This window comes from Podarcis filfolensis, assembly GCF_964270895.1.
Source record: "Podarcis filfolensis genome assembly, chromosome: 10".
NCBI lineage: Eukaryota > Metazoa > Chordata > Lepidosauria > Squamata > Lacertidae > Podarcis > Podarcis filfolensis.
Window position 1 is genome coordinate 50,655,074 of NC_139612.1, and position 23,404 is coordinate 50,678,477.

A 23,404-nucleotide genomic window follows, 5' to 3' on the forward strand; every position below is an offset into this window, starting at 1 on the left:
TTTCATTAGATGAAGAGTACTAGTGACACAAGTAAATAATTAACTTATTCTGGTCCGCTGACTGTGCTTATGAGACCAGTCATAGCTGACAGATTTTAATACAAGTTAAACACAAAGAGAGCATAATGAGATTAGACGTTAAAACAAAATATTTAGACAGATTTGGAAGATGGGGCGAGTGGAGTGAACCCCATCCAACTCATCGGGCAACTTTGAAAGTTCTTCTTTCCAAAATAAGTGAAACGTTCTTAATTCCAAGAAAAATCTTTTATCGCTCTCGTTTGTAAATATAACTACTTAGCTTCCTAACTAACTAAAGCAGCATCAGTCTGTGAAGACCTGACAAAGTACAACTGTACATATACAAAAAAACTCTTTTTTCTGCAAATGCTACAAGTTATTTTAAATTATTTTCAGCCTATTTTTTATATATATATATTCTTTAATCAGAGAGATTTATTTATTTATTTATAAAATAATGCCAGTCTACATATTACCTTAAATTTAATGCTCATGGCTATTTTAAAACAAGCTTTCTGTCTTTCTCAAGTTCTAGAAAGAAACAGAAACTGTGGACACATTTGCCATGCCACCTGTTTTAAGGTTCATTTCATGAGCCACACAATAAGTATTTTGAGTAAAACAGAATAATGCAAAGCAGTCTTCTAAAGGGGCTACGATGACTGCAGGACAACATCTCCAAGAAACTTTTTTTTTTTTTTGGCTGCTGTCCTTTGCACACATTACTTGGGAGTAAACCCTACTGAAATCAACAGTACTTCCTTTTGCATATATGTGCATAGGATTACGTTGTCCTCCTTATTTGAAGATACATTCCATTTAGTTATATACAGTGCTTACAAAACTCTCCAGCGGTAAAAAAACAACCACCATGCTTAAGCATTAAAAATCCAGCACAATGACTCAATCCAAAACTAAGAATTATTTCAAAATACCACTTTTTCATCAAGTAGCCTGACCTTACTAAAATATAGAACTTGCTTATGGGAGATCACCAGATATACACTTTAATAAAAATGCCTTGTATTGCTTCCTAAGCATTGGAGTGGAAGTGGACTTTCCACAGATCAACGGCCTGCTTGGGTGATGAGGTCCTTCAGAAAGGACTTCACTCATTTTTTCTGTCCCACCCGGCACCATCTGATGTGCATTTGGCAGGAACCTGAGAGAAGACCTTCTCACTAGGTATGCACAAACTTCAGAACTCCCTATCGAGCAAGGTCTGCTTAACCTTCGGTTCTTTTCAAGTGACAAGTAGAAACCTTTTTTTAATTAGTATTTAAACAGGTGTTTGACCTATTGAGCTAATTTGTCTTGCTCTGCTGCACTGTATTTAAAAATTACTTATTTGTTTAGGAGGGGGAAACACCATACAGAACTGAAGACATAAGAAACAACCACGTGAGAAAGATATAAAGCAAAGGATACAGTTAAACGATAAGTGAAATGAATTATATTCAAATGAAGTTTTACTACGGCAATGAATGGACCACAGTTTGACATGACTATTAATTTCAACGGGTCTGGTCCGAGAACTAGCATTGGATACAAATCAGTATTTAAAATATACAAAAAAGGTACAACGTCCCGAGCACTGTGTGCAGTTCAACATTATCTTACATTTTGTGGTGCCAAACTATATTATAAAGAGGCTACCCTTGTCCATAAAATGACCAGTAAGTTGCCTGCTTTCCCTTACTCTGTATCTTTATAATTTGTACCAATCGCCCCGCTTAAGTTAATCCTCTAATGTAGGTGGTTTAGAGGATTATAATTATTTACCACCTGTGGAGCTGTTGATAATAGTAATAATGGATAATGTTATTACTATTACAGTGGTACCTCGGGTTAAGTACTTAATTCGTTCCGGAGGTCCATTCTTAACCTGAAACTGTTCTTAATGTGAAGCACCACTTTAGCTAATGGGGCCTCCTGCTGCTGCCGCATCGCCGGAGCACGATTTCTGTTCTCATCCTGAAGCAAAGTTCTTAACCTGAAGCGCTATTTCTGGGTTAGCGGAGTCTGTAACCTGAAGCGTATGTAACCTGAGGTACCACTGTAATTGTATTTATTAGCCACTTCTCACTCCCCCCCACCCAAAGTGAAACTCAAAGCAACTTGTAACCCCCCCCCCCAAAAAAATAAACCCACATTAAAAACATGGGTAAAAGAACCTAAAATACAATATACACACATATATACCCAATCCATCTCAAACCCACCTAACTAGAAGATAAGCAAAAAATGAAGATCCAAACGGCTGGGTGAGGAAGAATGTTTTTGCCTGGTGCCTATAAACAAACCGTGATGGATCCAGGTGTGCCTTCTTGGAGAGAGTATTCCATAAACATATATATATATATTCACTTCTTCTAATACATGCTGCACTTTAAGTTTAACATGCTTTTAGCTAGCTGTCATTTTCTGATCTTTTTTTTTTAATGGCCCTTACTTGTCACATTGTTTTTACTGTGTTATTCTTTATTATGTTTATTGTTATAATCATTGGTCGCTTTTTTTAGATGATGTATTTTAATTGCATTTTGTCGTGTGTCAGCTTGGGCATTTTACAAGGAAAAGCAGGGTGTGAATTTAGCAAAAGAAACAAAGCAGTTCTGCAAGACAAGGAGACACAGCTGAGAAAACCCCTACACCCCCCCCCAATCTGAGATTTCCGGTCCAAAGAGACAGTTGCCTGGGGTACAGTCCCATGTGGCTGACAAGCCACATGATGCACATATTTTGACTGGGACAGTTTCTTGGGTTCTCCTGTATAGGACTGTGCAAGAAGGAAGTGGCTCCCATACAACAACAAGTACACGTGAGAGGTGGGGGAGAAGAAAGCCCCCCACCCCAAAGAAGAACCTTTCCTGATCATTTTAACAGATGAGTGATCTCATTGTGTAAAGATTAGCATAGGACGTAACTCAAAAGGTGGTTCACCTGCACACGCCCTACCAAAAACATTACGACAGGGGTAGGGACTTTTTTGGGGACTTGGGGGGGGACCCTGTCATCTGGGCAAACTCCAGGGGTCACTCGTCGGTGGTGGGTTTGTCTCCCAGGCCTGTGGTTCCCCATCCTTGCACGAGAAGAGAAGCAAGAGCACAAATCAGAATTTTAATTCCTTTCCAAGAGGCAATCCCAGTGGACTGTTTACAAGGCAGCCCCTGACGTAGCCCCTCTAGAAGAGAAATTATAGTTCCAAATCAGATTAATGTGGACAATTCACATATTATCCCAGCAGGGTGACCGGAAGCTGAGTCAGGCATATGGGAGTTCATCTGTGTGATTTGGACGTGCTTAGATCCATCCCCAAACACAGATCTTCAAATGAATGAACATTAGACAGACAAGCTAGATAGATGCTTTCCTCCTATGGTAAGGGATTCAACAATTCTGTACTGTTTCAAATACAATCACATGGAGTTTGCTTTTTCTTTTCTTTTCTTTTGAATTTAACAAAAAGGGTATTGGGTCATTGAGGGCACAATTAAAATGTTATTTATTTATACCACTTAGATGCTGCCCAATAATAAAAGTCCTCTGGGCAGATTACAAATGAATGAAGGGGAAAAACCTACATGCTCAGATTATGTGGGGTTGTTGAGTATGTGCGGAAGAGAAGAGCTGTAGCCCAGTGGTAGAGAATCTGCTTTGCATGCAGAAGGTCTCTAGATCAAACCCTGGCCGTTTCAGATAGGACTGAGAATGACCTTTTTGAAATTCTAGAGAGCTCCTGCCAATCACTGTAGTTATGGAGCTGAATAGGTATATTGCAGCTTCCTAGAGTTTACAATGATCCTGAATGCTGTGAGCTCTCACACTTAGCACCACGATAGCTATATTATTGGTTTCTGCAATTAAGAATATATTTTGGTATTATTTTCGGTCATAATTCAAAGTTATTAGAAATGGATACCAGCAAGGCATTGCCAATTTTTGTTTCAACATACGTTCTTTATCGATCAGATATCATTTATCTGTGTATTCTCTATCGCGTCTGCGTAGTAAAAAGTATAATCCAATATGCCCCATTTTCTGTGGAATACACATCAAGTAACTTTTTGTAAGGAGCATGCAAGATAGTGTACATGTTTTGCACAAATATATCTCTTTTTTCAGGCATCAGATTTAATCAGACAACTGTTGATAATTTTGCCCCATTCAAAATATTTTAGCGGGGAGTAGCACAAAATCAAAAGCACCACATATATTTTAGAATACTTTGCAAAAGTATTTGGGCCTTTTGTTTGGGCTTTACTGGTCATGGAGTTAGTGGCCTCAGATCTTGCTCTAAGACATAAAGACCTTAGAATTTTACCCTGGCTGCTTTTGTTGATGCTCCCACATAGCTTAGCTATTATTGAGAGATCTGATCACATGGGGAGTGCTGGGCTCATGGGCCTTGATCCACTGATATGGCATCCTGTAGCTCATGAAGAAGCAGTTTCCATGTGTCCAGGGTCCATGTGAAGGGCCCCGTAAATATCAGAGCCCAGATTGAATGGGGCTGTGTATCTATTAGGTTCCAGTTTTCAAGCCCAAAGTCTTAGGCAGATATCCTGAAGCTTTCAGATATATCCTGCACCATTTTTTGTGTTTTCCCTCCATGTACAAAATCCAAGGATCCATGTCATTTATAGTAGAATTTGTTGCTTTCATAATAATAATAATAATAATAATAATAATAATAATAAATCCATACTGCTCAGCTATCAAAAAAATCTGTCAGTAGGAGTAAAATCATAAGCATAAGATACTTTTCATAATGACAAAGCTCTTAAGGTTCTAAATAAGGCAAATAATCCTATCATGCTTAAAGTCTGATTCAGCCCATAGTATACAGAGTGCAAACTATGACACATTTGGGACAGAAGCAACAGCTGCAGTGCTGCTAGTTTCTGTTGGGTAGGATTGCCATATTTTAAAGAGCAAAGAAGAGGACATTATGATGGCCATTCAAAGCAAATAAATACAATTTATCTTGAATTTTACCTTCTACTGTTCTATGCCACTCAAGCAGAGATCTCAGAATGTGCAAAAATGCTTTTAACTGTATGCTTTCAAAGTTCACCTACGAGCCACATGTTCAAGGTGTGGGATAAAGATGATTTAAATAAATGAACCGATTCAATGCTATTCCTGGCATTAAGAGACCCAGATAATGTGATTTAAATCTGTCCCCGTCCCCCCAAACCCTCTGTTAATTCAGAATTGTATAGAAGTATTTGGGGTTCCAATTTATCATATAGCAAAATAAATTATTGCAAATGCCAAAGCTACATGGTCTTCTAGTTAGCAGACACTATTTGCCTAAATATGTGCAAGGGCAAAGCAGCACCAATTAATTATAGTTTTGTTCCGTTGCTGAATCATTTGTGGATCTATCCTATCACTTAGTACTTCTCATATGACATCGAGATGGCCAGAATTAAAATTGACAGATAAATAATACATAAGCAAACTTGATTAGCTTCTTTATTAAAACCATTTTAAATTAGAGGAGGCGCTAGAAGACAATGCAGCTTGTACACTGGTTTCCCATGAGCTGCTGAATGGTCTGGTGTGATAAATTTGCATAGTCTGAAGCACACAAAGAGCTGATTAACTGAAACCCCTACAATGCTCCTGGAAGCAGCTATTGTAAAACAATAACCATAGGAACTTTACAAAATACACATAGCTGAATGACTCGAGAGCTTCAGAAAAATGTGTTTAGGATATATACTATTTGGAAACAGAATTGGGAGATTTTTATTCTGTGCCATAAAATGCTAAACTACCGTAATTTGGGAGAAGGGAGGAGAGGGGGGAAATTGGGGGGGGGAGAGATTTACTGAAAAGGGTCAGAAGGTTACCTGTTTGTTATTTGAGTTAAAATGCTTACTTGACACTCAGAACAGCAAGTTAAGCAGTGGTTAAAAAAAAAAGTTACGAAAGTTGGGAGTCTTGTATGGACATGCTTCAAGTGGAAAGGGGGGGGAGGGGGGATAATTCTGTGCTTCGTTTTAATTCAATACAATTTTGTAATGCTTTCAGTGCTGTGATCCAAGGGATGAGATGGGTTAAGACAGTGGTGGCCAAACTTGGCCCTCCAGCTGTTTTGGTACTACAATTCCCATCATCCCTGGCCACGGTCCTGTTAGCTAGGGATGATGGGAGTTGTAGTCCCAAAACAGCTGGAGGGCCAGGTTTGGCCACCACTGGTTAAGAGATCCAACAAGATGGAACCAGATGTTATGGTTAAAACAACCTGTCCCCCAACATTGAGTTCCACTAAGGCATCAATGGCCATTTCTCTTCAAGCAGAGCTAATCCACATGGTGCTCCCCAGTTGTCGCACTGCAACTCCCATCACTCTGGCTGCTGGGCAGGGCTAATGAGTGGAAGCCCAACATCTGGATGGCACCATGTGGGCTACTCGGGTCTAAAATATATTGCTACTACTCCAGATTATTTAGTACTTAATGGATTGACTCCCATTTTCGCAAGGAATCTTAAAGCTCCAAAACTGCATGGAGTTACACAAGACGCTTGTGTGTGGCAAAAGTGACAAGAATAGAAAAAGAAAAACAATGAATTCACTTATGCTTAGAAACTATGAGCAATGCTTCCTGCTCACCCACCCCCAGCCCTCAAAACATCCTTCTGTATATTTGCCCAATTAACTCATTGCTGGGGGTTTCCCCCCCAAAGCGGTCCAAGGCCTCTTCACTGGAGCTTCATGTACGATTTTAATTCTTTCTACTAGAATTATGTATTTGTCTTCCAATGGATTAACTTGAGTTCTGCCTTTAATAGCATTTTAATTGCAGTTTTATTGCACTTTTAGGTTGCAATCCTATACATACTTCCCTAGAAATAAGTCCCATTGAATTCACTGGGGCTTACTTCTGAGCAGACATACATAGGATTCCTCAGTTAATTGGATTGGCTGATGTAAGCTGCTTTAGAAGCCTGCTGGCTGAAAAGCAGGACAAAAATAGACTAAGAAAGATACTTCATGTGGTCCTCAGGCCACCATATATTTTTAAAGGACTATGTCTACCATCCTGTGTTTGAGTTTGTCAGACCTGTGCTTTTAATAGTGTACTCTAATTAAATAATACCAGAGAAGAAAAAGGCTATAAGAGGTACTGGATATTGTGAATAATGTATCTTTATTCTGCACTACAGTGAACACGCACTATCTCAATGCTAAGGGCCACAGAACTTTGTTTTCCTAAAGATAGCATTTATGAATTTGAAGTCATTTCCTTGTCTTTAGAGGCATTTTAGAGCATATACTTCAAGAAATGTTTAAGCCTTTATCTGGGATCTTTAGCTATTAAAACAGCTTCTGTTTGCCATTTCAATCCTCCTTGCTTAAATACAGTTCTTCCACTTCAGGAATACTGCTCAGCATTGCTGCTTAGCTCTGTGATCTGCAGGACCATTGTTGGAGGTGTTAATCCTTTTTCACATGAGAGACTGCAAAACCTTCTTTCAGAGAAGTGATATATTGCTTTTTTCACATCAAAGGAGCCTAACTTTCCCCCTCCACTGGGACTTTTACAGAAGCAAGAGGAAATCTGGAAATATAATGATCTGGTGAATATAGAAGTCAGAACTTCTCTGTTCTCCCAGCCCTCTGTGGAATCAAGAACTGATTTCAGTTTTTGTGAATTTGAAAAAAATAAGCATGACTGTTAAATCATTCCTTTTGCTTGTTAGAACTCAAAAGGTATCTGGTGGAAGTCAAGCTACTGATATAACAACATGAATATTATCTCACTTGGGTTTAGGTTTTTCTGTTTGGCACTCCAAAAGAATGCAAGGATGTTCCTTGCAAAATTTCAAGTATCCCCTAAACTGTACCCTTTACAGAAGGGTAAAAAGGAGAAGCACCAACAAAGTGCATCATTACTGAATAGAGTGTGGTTTTACATCTGCTTATCCACAACTTTCAGAAGATACAGAATTCTGAAATATTATTGAAGCAACATTTTTTTTTAATGACTTTGGAGAAGTATTTTCCCCAGCTTCCTCCTTTCAGTAAATACAATTTCCACTCTGTTTTGTCAACTGCAGAAATGTGGGTGCTGCAGAAGATTCTGGGGCACCTCGCAGCATACACTCAGCTCCCAGGGGGCACTGACTGAGGCTCTGAATGTACTTGATATTGTCTCATGCTGCACAGAGCAAGAGAAGATTGCGAGTGGTATGTTTTCAAAAGGGTCTCATAAAACAAAGAGGAACCAATACTGAACCTATCTGCTAAGGACAACTGTACCCTTCTCTTGCAAGAAGATATATTTTTTAGGTTAGACATTATGGGGTGGGTTCAGGGGAACAGTCATGCAGACTAAGCAATGGTCTAAAGTTCCAAGGTATGCTATGGCATCTCCTGCACTGAAACATTTGAAGAAGAAAGGCTTGACGGGCATTTGTTGGGAGTTGTTTCCAACAGCAGAACTGCGGCTTGGAAAGTGGTCAGGCATCTAGCAAGCTCCAGCTCCACGTTTTTTCTATGATTAACATAATTAGGCACGGTATGCAAAGCAGTCAAGCATACCATTCCAAGTGCACTGAAAACAATGCATATATTTTGTAGAGCACTTGGGGAAATTAACAAGTCTGATTGCTTTACGCAGGAGATGTCCTTATCAAGAAACTTCACCTGGGGGATTCCTATTGGTTTCCCCCTAGATTCTCTGAAAAGCAGGTCTGCTACCTTAATTTTGCTGCAGAGTTGCTAAGGGAAGACGTAGAAACTGAGGCCTTACCAGCAATGCATCTGAGCAAGTGGTTTGTTTATAGGTAACAACCTCATTTTCACACTTTGATTGATGCCTGATAACAGAAAGCAAATGAGGCGCTTATGTGACAATATTCCTAACTTGATTTTTATTTATTTATCGTTTGTTTGTTTGTTTGTTTCATTTACAACCTGCCATTCCTTCCCGAAGCTAAAGTTGACTCACATGATACTGGTCACTGCCTTCCAAGACGTTATTGTCACAATCGCTCTGTGAGGTAGGTTAGGCAGAAAGATGGTGACTGGTCCAAGGACACCCACTGAGCTCCGCAGCATTAAAGATGCATTATCTTTCAAAAAAGATAGCTGGTAGCTTCTGCTTATAAAAATTCCAGGCATGCTCCAAAAGGCAACACCATCAAGGTCTTGGCAATATTAGAATTTATTCAATTGCCCAAGCTGTTGAAAGGCAGGTTTTTCATCAGCTAAATATTCTTTAATAAAAACTTAAAAGATATAGAGAGTTTTACACAATTGAGAATTGTAAGTAAGGGGTCTAAATTCAGTTAGCATCAGTCAGTCACTGCAAATGAACTCTGCATGTTGTACCATCTTTTAGCCAAGTGGCCCTGCAGTGACCAGAGTGGGATGAAATACCACCTAAGGTCTGGACAGCAGACTGGAAGTGCTGAAACATTCCTAATCCTCATAGGCAGAGCTGGCTAGAAGCATCGTGAACATCATGAAGGGATAGTCAATTGCTTTATTTCAATCTCCTGCTACTGCTGCTTGCCACGCACCCATAAAGTAAACCAAAAGGCAGCACAATGGTGGTTGCACTCAGCTCTGTTGTTCTTTAAAGTCCAGTAACCCTTTTAAAGTTTCAACAGATCAGTGATAAGTAAGATTGCAATACCATCTCCACTTGGATACAGTGGTTCCTCGGGTTACATACGCTTCAGGTTACATACGCTTCAGGTTACAGACTCTGCTAACCCAGAAATAGTGCTTCAGGTTAAGAACTTTGCTTCAGGATAAGAACAGAAATCGTGCTCCGGCGGCGCGGGGGCAGCAGGAGGTCCCATTAGCTAAAGTGGTGCTTCAGGTTAAGTACAGTTTCAGGTTAAGTACAGACCTCAGGAACAAATTAAGTACTTAACCCGAGGTACCACTGCATATGCATTCACACATACACACACACACACACACGTACATGAACAAAGACAAAGAGATTGGAATATTTTGGCCAATTGTGTGCAGAATTGTTATTTCAAAACAGAGCAATTTCCATTCTTTGTTAGCATTGTTATATTCTGTATTTTACAGTATTAGGCTCCCAGTCATTTGCATCCACTGACACATTTTTAGTAACATGAGCATATGTACTTATGAATAGCTGAGAGCGGCATATATGTATATACCAATTTTATGCAGGTACCCCCATATGCTACAAAATAAGCAATGCATATTGCATTATTTCAAGGACAGCAAATTTAAAAAATTAAACATAACAATGTATATACCTTTTTGCCCATGGCGACTGCTAAATTTGTCTCCAATTTCTGGCCGCCTCGTTTGCCTCAGCAATATTTTGATCAAAAATGCATCCTCAGCATTTGAAGATATCATGACTTTTTCAATGTATGAATCAGTTGCACCTTTGTAACTAATGATTAGGAGAGAAAACACATATTTCATTTCTCAGAAATAAAGCCACATTGTTTGTGGGACATCAGGTTGCAAGTTTTAAGCTCAGACAGCAAATGTACTTTTTTATACTAAAACTACTGCTAAAACGCATTTGGAATTAAATTATAAGGAAAGGAATGACAGACACCTTTCTGTCCCTGATTTAAAAATGATACCACTGCGCTTGAATATTAAAAAAGAACATTAACAGATAAATAAAGAATAAGTTGCAGCCCAGCCCTTCCACGATAAGTGAAAATTATAATAGAAATGACATTTACCTGAACAACTTCTGCATTTATTGTTACATGAGTTTTGGATGTTCTCTTCAAATAATATACAACTCTACAATTCTGTGATTCTATATATTTGAGGTATACAGCATGTTCCAGAATGGATCTAGTTTTCTTTCAAAATAAAAATGGCCAGCTTAAGCACTTTAACAGCATGATTAATGGAATGTGTACTTTAGCCTACAGTTATTCTACACTGCACAACCTGGAAAACCAAGTTCACTGGCCGTGATCCAATGAAGTTCCTGACCTGGTTTCCCTGCCTTCTGTTGTTCAGCCTTATTTCCCACTTTTCCAGAACTAAGCACGAACTACCCACTCTTCCTTTCCCCCCCTTTGGCTTTTAGAAATAAAGTATGATGGTGTGACATACGTTACGGGCACATCTTTATATTGTGGTTGCTGCGGGATGCTGCTGCCTTCCAGAGGCGTCTGGGTCACAGTTGGCATTGATTTGTTCACAAGCACCTGCTTGTTTTCTACCTTTTCACCTGTAAGGATGTAGGAAGAAGAAAACAGGTTGTGCTTTTTTAATGCATCAAGTTGATCAAAATTATGAAGTACAGTGATACCTCTGGTTACGTACTTAATTCGTTCCGGAGGTCCGTTCTTAACCTGAAACTGTTCTTAACCTGAAGCACCACTTTAGCTAATGGGGCCTCCTCCCGCCGCAGCGCGATTTTTGTTCTCATTCTGAAGCAAAGTTCTTAACCCGACGTAATATTTCTGAGTTAGCGGATTTTGTAACCTGAAGCGTATATAACCTGAAGCGTATGTAACCCGAGGTACCACTGTATTTAAAAAAGTTTTCAAGTAAAGAAAAAATTGGCAGTGAACAGACTACTGGATCTTATTATTCTAAGTGGACAGTTTTAAAAAGCCACCAATAAGCTTCTTAGTATTATTTATTGCACTTATCTGTTGAATATTACATAAAATGTCTCAAAAAGACAGAGTTGTAAAAGAACATCGAATACAAAATTTTAAATAACATAAAACCCCCATCAATGACTGAAAGTGCTCATCCTGCAATGTTACAAAAGGACAGTCATGTTCCACCCCACTAAAGGATGAACACATAGTATTATTTACTAAAAGTGATCATTTTAATGACAATGCCTACTCCATCATACTAAAAGATGAACACCAATACAGGCTAAAGTTTCATCATATCATCTGATCCCAATTAATAGGGCTGGCCCAAAACATTTTGGCACCTGAGGAAGACCCCCAAATGGTGCCCCCCTCCCCATCAGGGAAGAAGGGGTGAAGGAAGATCTACATCAGGAACAAGGGGGGGGGGAGGAGAGAAAGTTTGTCATCAGGATATTCTGCACCTGTGACTCCTACCGCCTGAGGCAGTCACCTCACCTTGCCTCATAGATGGGCCGACCCCACCAATTAAGAACCAAATGCCAGGGCAAACAAGAACATATTTGCCTGGCACAAAGTTTTCACTTTGTTTAGCTATACTCCATCTTAAAACTCAACTTCATCGACAAAGCATGCATTATAATTTCATCTACTCTCTGTTACACTGAATGCTTCCCCACTATTATTAATCCCCCAGCTGTTCATATTTACTCTGTTACTTTGATGGAATGCCGCAGGGCACGGGGCTGCCGTGTTCTGTGTTGTACCTAGCACACTTGCGCAAAATGATAGTTTCTTAAAATACACAAAACATCACTGTATACCTGGAGAGCAAATACCATCAGCATCTAGAATTTCATGGCGCCAGATTGGCTTGTGTGTAGCTGCATCCAGCATGGGTCCCATCACCTTGTCAAATGTCTGATTTGTGTAACGCTTCAGAGTACACTTGGCATTCTTGTACACGAGACACCTTCCAAAACCTCAGAGAAAGCAAACAAGTTAATCAAGATTCCTGCCATGAGAGTTAGATAGTTAAGTGAATATTACGTTGCAAGTTCACAGTCTACATCTACAGTACAGAAATGGGCCCTCTGAAAAGTTACTTATAACAGTGATTCTCAAGCTACCTGATGTGGTAGACCGGCAATTCCCATCCCAAGGTGCCAGGGCCTGGTACCCTATTGAGTCCCTGAAGCATCCCACTCAACCTGGGCTGTGGTGGAGTCACTGGGGTTTGGCAGCCGGTGGCTTGTGAACTAGCACTAGCCCATGGACTACCACTTTGAGTAGCACTGATTAATAAAAACAAAAAAAATTTTTTTTTTCTTTCCAGTAGCACCTTAAAGACCAACTAAGTTAGTTCTTGGTATGAGCTTTCGTGTGCATGCACACTTCGTCAGAAGTGCATGCACACGAAAGCTCATACCAAGAACTAACTTAGTTGGTCTTTAAGGTGCTACTGGAAAGAAAAAAAAAAAAAAAAAATTTGTTTTGACTATGGCAGACCAACACGGCTACCTATCTGTAACTGATTAATAAGATAATGCAACCAAAAATCTATTTCCCGGACACCTTTAAAAGTGTAGGGCTGTGATCCTACTAGAGAGGGCCTGAAAAAATATATATGGAAAAAATTGGTGTGGGAAGTAGGTCTCCTGCCCAATTTTTCTGGTTCCCCTCCCTAAGCTTTCATATATCTAGATCCTATGTGTAATTGCAAGTATAGGATCAGGCTACAGCAATTTTGGCATGGACCTCTGCAGGCTACAAAAGCCGGCATTTATTTATTTATTAAATTTATATCCTCCTCTTTCTCTGTGAAGAGCCAAGGGCAGCAAAGATAAAACAACACAATTAAAAATAAAACAAAATAACACATTTAAAACATTGTAAAACAATTAAAAACATCTCTAACAAGTACTATGAAAATGCGATGGGCCTTATGATGCAATAAAATTGTTAGTTTTAAAGCATCAGAGATTGCTAATATGGCTACTCTTGTTAAAACTGAGTTCAAAGTGGCCAGAAACTTTCCATAGTTTTAATAAAGGCCTCAAAGTATTAAAAAAAAAATAAGTATCACCTCTAGTTTGCCCTTCTAAAAATATCAGTCAATGATACTGATAACTTTTGCTTGTAAGAACTAAAAGTTAGAGCTAAACATACAAATGCACTGAGTTTTCCTCCTTAGCCCTAACTGACTAAAACGCATACATATTTCTAAACACAAGTAGAATGCCTTTGAATAAACTTTGGATTGAAAACCCAAAAATAGCTGTAAGTTATGCTTGACGTATCTACATTATTCAGTGATACGGAGTAATTCTGAACAGTCTTTGATTTCTCCCCAATGTTAGCAGTCTGCAAGAAGGAAAACATTCTGCTTTAAATCATGTCTGCCATTGTTTTAGAAAAAAAGAATAAATTAAGTGTGCAGACATTAATGCCAAAGATACATGTCTAGGAATACGAGTATGGCTGCCTGGCAACTAGCAAGGAGGGGTGCAAACGCTGGGGGAAGTGTGCTAGGATGTATCAGCACAAGCTGGCAGGAAAGTTTTGTGGCCACGCAAAATAAATGTTAGGCATTTCTCAAGGGAGATGGCACTTTGAAAATGATTGTTAGCAGAACACTAAAACCAGATCATCCAGACAAGCTTCATCAAAGTGAAGACAGCAGGATACATTCAAACACACACACACACACACACACACACACACACACACACACCAACCTTCGGCAAAATTTAGTACGTTCCTTTTGGTCAGATGCCAGCTCCGCTAAAGGATATATGACACTGCAATTGTACGCATTAAAAAGCATTGGTTTAGAGAGCTTGCTTCCTTTTCAAAAAGTGCTCTGGTTCAGGATTAAGTATAGAGATTTGCTAGGCAATTTTATACTGCCTTTTCCCATTTCGTTTGCTGTAACACAGTGGCTGCAGTTAGGTGTAATGGTAAACGATGGTTTATTGTTATGGGAAGAAGTCAAACTATGGTAATAGCTTAGCCCTAAACCATAATTTGATTTAATTTGACCATAATTTCAAATGTACAGGCCAATTGGGTTCAGAGATGCCTGCTTGCATTTGTTTTCAATCAGCTCAGCATTTCTCTTGCAGGGGCTTCTGAAATCAGAGCAATGGCCATAACTACGATTTTCTGGTTCAGGAATCACACCAAACCATAGCTTTTACAAACCACGGGTTTAAAAGTGTATGACAGGTCACAAACCATGGCTTGTCAAGTGAAATATTACCCTAAATCTGGGGTAGCCAATGTTCTGCCCTCCAGTACTTTTTGGACTCCAGCCCCAATCAGCCTCAGACAGCATGGCCAATAGTCAGAGATGATGGGATTTGTAGTTCAGCAAAATGTCTGAAGGATACCACAATGGCTACCCTCTCCACTGAACTGTAGCTAAATTTATTTACCATGGTTGAATGAATTGAGCTGAAGAAAGAAACATAGCACTCAATAATAATAATAATAATAATTATTTATACCCCGCCCATCTGGCTGGGTTTCCCCGGCCACTCTGGGCGGCTTCCAACAAAACACTAAAATACAATAAATCCGCTGATAATGGCAGAGCATTATGATGTCCTTCTTACCTCTGTCTAAAGAAGCTTTGTTTAACACAAGAGCATCTTCAATGTCATAACCACTGTAACTCATCACAGCAACTGTGGCATTCTGTCCAGCTGGCAATTTCTCAAAATCTATGAGTTCTATGGTTTTTGTTTTAACCATTGGTCTCTGGGGATATGCCAACAGATACATAAGAGTATCTATTCTGTTTCTCTGATTATATCCAATGGTACCTGCAATTAAAAAAAGATAATAATAATAATAATAATAATAATAATAATAATAATAATAATATTTCATTTATACACTGACTTTTTTGCTGTAAGGACTCAAGGTAGCCTACAAATAAAAACAAGAATTGCTAAAAACATTTTGAAAACAATAATAAAAGCAAACAATAGTAAAAGCAAACACTGATAGAATTAAAACTATAAACATACAGAACATATGTTTAAAACATACAAATAAATGCAATAAAAACAGCACAGCACCAGCCCTTTCACTAAAAGCAGACAGTTTCCCCAAAGCCTGTTGGAACAAGGGCTTCGACTGCCAATGGAAGAGAAAGGAGGGAGCCAATCTAGCTTCTCCAGGGAGGAAGTTCCAGAGTCTGGGAGTAGCCACTAAGAAGGCTCTGTCCTGCATCCCCACCAAGCGTTCTTGTGAGGGTGGTGGGACCAAGAGGTAGGCCTCCCCTGAAGATCTCAAAACCCAGATGGGCTCGTATGAGGGAATACAGTCTTTCAGATAGCTTGGACCCAAGTCATGCTGGGCAATTATCATCAGCAAAATAGCTTGGATGATTCTTGAAAACGCTGTTTTTTACACTACCAACTACTAGTAAGTGGTATGGAAAAGTCATCAGAAAAAGCTGCAAGTACCAGGCTCTATAATTTGTCTGATAGTGCTTTCAAATAAGAGACTCTAAAGAGTGCTCCATATAGCACTTCTTCAATCTACCTTCAGCTGTGTCTCATCTGTCCTCCTCCTCTGTCTATGTATGCAGCATTTATAGAAGAATGCAGCAAAGTGGCATACATATCAAATGAACAGCAATATATATACATGGTTTTAAAAGGACTGTCGTTCATATTTGTAGACCCATGGGCATTAATGGACTTAAATTAGTCATGTTCATTAATATCAGTTTGGGCCCACTTCAAGTATGACTAGTATTGGAGACAGTGGGTTTAATCCCTAATGGATCTATGCTGAGTAGAACTTAGTTGAATAAAACTCACAGTCATAGTGCCAATAAGCAAATGTTATTATTAAAACTGTGGAAGACAGGAGTGCCTGGCGTGCTCTGGTCCATGGGGTCATGAAGAGTCAGGCACGACTAAACAACAACAACATAATAAAACTATCAATCTAAACAACTTTATATTTAAAAAAAAACCAACCACCCTGGGTTCACCATTGCCTCAGTGTTTCTTTCAACCTCACTAACCAAACAAAATTTTACAATACATGACTTTTCTTTCTCCCTCTTCTCTCTTTTTAAAACAGTAACATCATAAAAACCTAAACCTAAATCAAGAAATGCTTGGACAACATGGCTGTACAGTGGTACCTCAGGGTAAGTACTTAATTCGTTCCGGAGGTCCGTACTTAACCTGAAACTGTTCTTAACCTGAAGCACAACTTTAGCTAATGGGGCCTCCTGCTGCCACCGCACCGCTGGAGCACAATTTCTGTTCTCATCCTGAAGCAAAGTTCTTAACCTGAAGCAATATTTCTGGGTTAGCGGAGTCTGTAACCTGAAGCGTATGTAACCTGAAGCGTATGTAACCCAAGGTACCACTGTATCTCCAAAGGCCTCAGCGCATCAGTCTACTTTTGGCAACATTTATTTACCTCAAGTTATCACCTGTCAGCCCTTGTGTTACCCACCCTAGAGCTAGGCTGCAAAAGCCACTACAAAGTCTATTTCTCTATCAAGAACTGGGCTTGCAGCAACCTAGTTAGAAATACAGCAGCTATTTCAGTGGATTAGCCATGGGGCAAGGCATAATGGCTGCAATCCAGAGCTGTGCCTGTAAAAGTTTCCCTTTTCAGAGACATGAATGGTGAGTGCATTCCTGAGGTTCCATAAAACCTTTAGATAGCAATCAGTGTATGAACATCGCTCCCTGAAAAGGCCAACCTTTCCTGTATGTTTGGAACTTTACTAATGAACAAGGCACAGAGAGCTGGATCCAGACACATTCCCATTGATTTCAATACGTTTATTCTAAGCATGACTAAGTTTGGATCTAACCCTCAAATATTTTTAATAAGCAGAACAATTCATCACCAATATTTTAAATAGCAACATGTATCTTTCTTAAATATGAACATATTTGACAGCTGCATGGGAAGCTAATATGCTAGTTAACTAGTCTAGGTACCTATTCCATTTGCACTTTTGGAAGCATGTATTCTTCCCACTCCTCCATAAACAGGGAAAAGAATGGTAAAGTATCAGTTTTGTGTTTTTAACACAATTCAAGAAACACTGATTTGTGTAAATCATAGTTAACAATCCTCATCTGATATCCTGCTTTGCTAAACTATGGTTTGCACAAATTAGTTTTCTGTAATAAGACAAAATAGGAAACAGCAGTTTGTTACAAACCATAAATGGCAGGTTAACATTTCCTCTCTTTGTGTGGGAAAGCAGAGAGGAAGGGCAGGGCGGCGTGCAAGTTCCAAACACTGGCTGCAGCATGTTCTTGTAACAACAAACCATAGTTTGCTGTGACATCTTATGTTTTTAGCTTGTTCTGTTTTATCTGTGTAAGCTACCTTTAGTCTTGGACTGGGGAAAAGATGGGATATAAATAAATATATATTCCTCCTCCTTCTGCTACTGAATGTATTACAGTCATACCTCGGGTTACAACCGCTTCAGGTTGCGTTTTTTCGGGTTGTGGACCGCCGAAACCCGGAAGTACCGGAACGGGTTACTTCCAGGTTTCGGCAGTCACTCATGCGCAGAAGCGCCGAATCGCAACTCACGGGTTGTGAACGTGCATCCCGCACAGATCACGTTCGCGACCCGAGCATCCACTGTATTTATAGGGATAATTTATCTCTGAGTTCCTTTTAATATTATGGCTGGGATCCAATAGCCTTGCACATCCAAGCATTTCCACATGTGTACTAAAGCTTCCTCCAATTCTGTTCTACTGAAACAACGCACACCGCATGAGACAAGAGACTTGAAGGTCCTCCAGAATTTGGAGCAGCTTCTCCACAACCTCTAAAGTTCTGCTGCACATATAGAAGCTACTCAAGAGTCCCTGTCATCATTCATCCAGAGACTGCTTGGAGGAATATGATACTATTACATTGTTGAAGCCTAGCTAGGTGTCACCCTGCTCAGTGCCTGGATGCAACACCACCTGGGAGCCTCAGATCAGCTGCATTCTAAGCTTCTTGAAGGAAAACCAGGATATAAGCATTATGAGTAAAATGCTTAAATAGTCTTGCAACAGCTCACCCAAGCCTATAACCTAAAACCATATTTTTCGCTATTGAGTATGCTCACCATACTTTCCAAAATACATCTACAGCACCTGCATATTATGGGACACACCCATTTCCCTCACTTGAATGACTGCTAAGCCCAAGGATGCAATTTTTGCAAGCAATGAAAGCATTTCAGTGATCAGAATGGGGCAAGGCTGAGCAATGGGTCCTTTCTTCTCAGCAGGAAGCTAAAATGCTATCTCAATAATCCCAAGCTCTTGACAGCCCAGGAAGTGACTAAATGGACTTGAACATGGATCTCCTCCAGGACAATACAAAGACAGTTAGTGGCAGCAGGGGGTGGGCAAAGACGACTATAGAGAGGGCTGGGGTGATTTTTTTTAAAGGGCAAACGTATCTGATGCGATGAATCACCGCAGACAGACTCAAAACAGTCAGTTTATGAGACTCAGCACAAAATTTCCTCCGTGCTGATATTACTTAGCAAATATCCTAGCAAATCTAGGAGGACTTGGGAGAGAATTGCAACTATGACCACATAGGGTGTTTTTTTTCCTGGTGGGACGGAGGAGATTCCATAGGTTTTTCGCAAACGTTCCACACACAATGTTAAAACTCAATTTAAACAAATCTGTAATATGCCAACTTTAGAAATGCAGTTTTGTCTCCCTGCTCTTTCTTCAGAGTCAGGTGCTTTGCAATAGCAGACAGAAACAAAGCCTTAAAAAAAAATATTACTAAAGATATTCAGCAGCTTTTGTGTTCCCAGCGTCAGCAGTAACGTCAGAGGATTGTATCCAAGGAGCTAAATGTGCAAGACCCAGGGTCAAAGCAGCTGAATACACCAACCTCAGAAAACACAGACAATGAATTGCAAATGACACTGAAAACAAAACGAGAAAAAAAGACCTTCACACAGAAAACTACAAAAGAACTCTACAGATACTGAATTGGCTTTCTGTACACACTGATCCTGCTTAACTGTGTGTGGTAACTAACCAAACCTTCTGAGGCTAATAGTCCTAAAATAGAGTCCCCGGGGCAGGGGCGGGGAGGATCACAGTAAAAAAAGAGAGGCAAAAATAAAATAAAAAGTACGCATATATATAAGTTTTTTCCTCCAACTTTTTATTTCTGCCAGAAGAAGTGACAGAGAAGGAACACGATTCAGTTTAAAAATTTATTCAGGGAAATGTGATTTCCAGAAATAGCACATACATAATAGTAAAGTATTAATAGTAAATATTTTAAACACAGCTTGGTGTTAACTTTTCAAGAGTAAGTCTTAATAACTGAACATGAGATAGTAAGAACACAACTCTCTGGCACTGCTTGCAACTGAAACTGCTCCAGATAAATTTTTCAAGGACAGTATCCAAGAGTGGGGATGGGATGGGATGGGAGAGATTTATTCACAAAGGTTTTTTTTGGGGGGGAGGGGTAAATGACCCAGTTTAAAGCTATATGATACAATGCAAATTGGTAAGCCCAGGAAGTGCTAAGTTTATTTTAATGAAGGCTTGAAAGTTTGTGTGTGTGTGTGTTTGTGTGTTATCATAAATAAGCAAACATATGATACAGGGGTCAACATGCGCACAATGCACCCATGCACTGCCCCATTCATTTCAATGGAAAGAGCAAGTTTTGTGTCCACAGGTTCTACAGACTGGGGAGGTGGATTTGCACCCCTGGAATTACCATGCTCATTTAACGAAATAATAGTGATTGCTAGATTGAGACAAAATATCTTTTTTGGAAGGTGATATTGTATTCCTGCATTGACTTATGAACTGCATAACTAGCACACTCTAATATGAACTACTGGCAGGTGGGTTTGTTTGTTTTTGTGAACCTTATACCCTACTTTATATGTATTTGTAATAAATAACTAGTGGGGAAAGGTTTAGCCAGCGAGCAAAAGATGGCAAAACATTTGTGAAATAGGACAGCGATGCATTACTATTTGAAATTTAGCATATATGAGAATCTGCTGCTTTTCCACAGTTGTAGTTTGGTATTATGTGTCTTTGCTCAAAGGTATCATCCACTGAACTCAGATCTGTAAATGTACTTAAGATTTCAATGCTCATATTATTTGTTACCACATTAAGAAGCCACTGGTAACGAGTGCATTCCAGCTTTTCCCAGAAAGGGAAAATTCATTGTAACTACAATTCCATATCTAGATCTTGTTAAAGAACTAGCAATTAATACTGAAAGGTTACACACATTAGTGATTGACAGGAAATCTCCATGTTCTCTGTCAGTCTTTGTGTGCAGTTTTTATTTTTATTTTAGAAAAATATATAGAGCACAGAACGCTGCAATGCAAGGTGACATAAAGACACTTGCTAGCTCTCCAGCAACACTGAAAAAGCAAGTACAGTAACTTTCATACTGGCAATGCTGTTTTAAGCATCTTTAAAAACAAATTTGAATCTCACATTCCACTATGGAAAAATCGGCTTATCATCAATGGTTTTAAAATAATTTAATACTATAGAGCTTGCATAACAAAGCAACTACTCAGATGTGAGGCACAGGTCTTACCCATCGCTTGCTTCCCCATAGCACACTGGTAAGTGTTTCTTGGAGACTGGTTATGGTGAGGGTAAGGAATGAGGCCGGCACACACGCCAAGAAGAGTAAAAGGTTCAATCTCCAGGTGTGTTGTCTCTCTTTTAGGCGGAGGTGGGAGGAAGGGGAGAGAAACAAAAAGATCATGAGTATGTCATTACGTTTCGGCTCCCAAATGCCGAAAACCTGGAAGTAAATGCTCCGGTTTTTGAACATTTTTCAGAACCTGAATTTCCAACACAGCTTCCGCGTGAGTGCAAGAAGCTCTTGCAACCAAGCCTTGGTTGTCAAACGTTTCGGAAGTCAAACGGTCTTCCGGAACGGATTACGTTCGACAACCAAGGTTTGACTGTATTGACAAACATGAAGGCTCAAATATGTATTTCAGGGCTTTCATGAACCAGGGAAATAATGGAAAAGTCACACAGTTAGACAGCGAAGAAGAGAATGGCAAATATAAGGGCTGCATCCACTCCATACATCTGAAGCACTAGTATACCACTTTAGCGGTGGTGGGAACCCTGGGGACAGCAGCTTGTCAAGTGTTCTGGGAATTGTAGCTCTGTGACAAAACAGTATCATCATGGTGTGACTGCGACCATGCATTCTAAATCACACAAAACGTTCCTCTATTGCATTTTACAAGTCGGTAATCTAGTGATGCCTTATAGGCTGGAAGCTCCAGGGTGTACAAGAAATCCCCCACCCACTCCAAGGGTTTCCATAGTGGGAAAATGTAAAGAGATATGCCGCCCTGGGACCTTTGGATGAAGGGATGCATACAAATTAAATAAATAATAACAATATAATATGACTGATCTAAATGGGGAAGCACGCTTGTTCAGGAACCCCATGAGTGCATTCATAGTTCCATCAGGTATACAAATGAAAGACAACATAAATATCCCTGAGGAGCATTTTTCATAAATATATAGCATACTTTATCTCAGATATCTGCATATATATGCATCATTCCCTGCTTTCTCACTCCTGTAGGCCACTCAACACAACATGAGGAACTCCTTCCTATGCCACTACTAGCTTTAGCACACAAATTTCTTAACGCAGAACACTTACTTTGTGATTGTATGTTCATACAGTGCAATGTTGCAGTCATTTTCCTCGTTCACATCCAAATATTCAACCAGACTTTCGTGTAAAAAGTCTTCAAAATTCCTGAAGGCAGAGCATGAATGTGTAAAAATAACTTACAAATTCCACATTAAGCCTGTGTTATCACATCTATTTTAAAAAGTGAATGGCCAATTTGTGTAGAAACTGAACTGTTACTCTACTGTGAACTAAATTCTTCGGAAAACCAGCTCATATACTAGCATGAAATGAAAGTGGGGTTTGAGGCTGCCTGATACAGGGTCAGATTGCTGGTCTCACTAGCTCAGCATTTCCTACACCAGGGAGGGGAAGCCTATGGCCCTCCACATGTCACTGGACTCCAAGTCCCATCAACCTCAGCCAGCATAACCAATGGTCAGAGATGATGCAGTAGCTGAAAAATATTTGGAGGGACATGTTCCCCATCCCTGGTCCAAACTGGTAGAAGCATCTTCTTTTTTAATTGCTACAGGATCACCTAATGTGATTTATCCTAATTTCTGCATAGCTATACCTAGACAAGGAAACAAGCATGCTGCATCTTGCCCGGTTCCTTACCTATAACCTTGTGCAAGTTCTTCCATATGCTTGCCTGTAACTGCAGGTTTTTGCTTCTTTACAATGATGTAAGGCCTGCATTAGGGGAAAGGAAGAGAGTTAAGCAACACGTTGCATATTGGTTGATAAATCCTTCAGGAGCCTCAGGAGCTGTAGATCCAAACAGTTTTCACTTTTCTCAATCCTCTCCTTAATCAGGGACCATATTTTAATTTCAGATGAAGGTTTCAGTTCATCATACCAAGTCCTGTACAGTGTTCCTTCTAACGGAACAGTATTATTTAAGCTTGCCGATGAGTATCGCAACATTTATTAAGCTTAGGTAAAGGTAAAGGGACCCCTGACCATTAGGTCCAGTCGTGGCCGACTCTGGGGTTGTGGTGCTCATCTCGCTTTACTGGCTGAGGGAGCCGGCGTACAGCTTCCGGGTCATGTGGCCAGCATGACTAAGCCGCTTCTGGCGAACCAGAGC

At 39.7% G+C, this 23,404-nt stretch overlaps 1 protein-coding gene across 1 annotated transcript in view; it reads right to left on the minus strand.

Annotated features, from left to right (window-relative positions):
• Positions 1 to 23,404, minus strand: part of POLR3B (RNA polymerase III subunit B) — a 60,931-nt gene that overhangs the window by 13,086 nt on the left and 24,441 nt on the right. Inside the window, exons 17-23 of the mRNA XM_083574081.1 lie at positions 22,933 to 23,007; positions 22,339 to 22,437; positions 21,235 to 21,362; positions 15,234 to 15,443; positions 12,441 to 12,599; positions 11,117 to 11,234; positions 10,285 to 10,427 (exon numbers count right to left, since the gene is read on the minus strand). Coding sequence (XP_083430207.1) covers positions 10,285 to 10,427; positions 11,117 to 11,234; positions 12,441 to 12,599; positions 15,234 to 15,443; positions 21,235 to 21,362; positions 22,339 to 22,437; positions 22,933 to 23,007 — 932 coding nt within the window. The remainder of the gene's footprint in view (positions 1 to 10,284; positions 10,428 to 11,116; positions 11,235 to 12,440; positions 12,600 to 15,233; positions 15,444 to 21,234; positions 21,363 to 22,338; positions 22,438 to 22,932; positions 23,008 to 23,404) is intronic.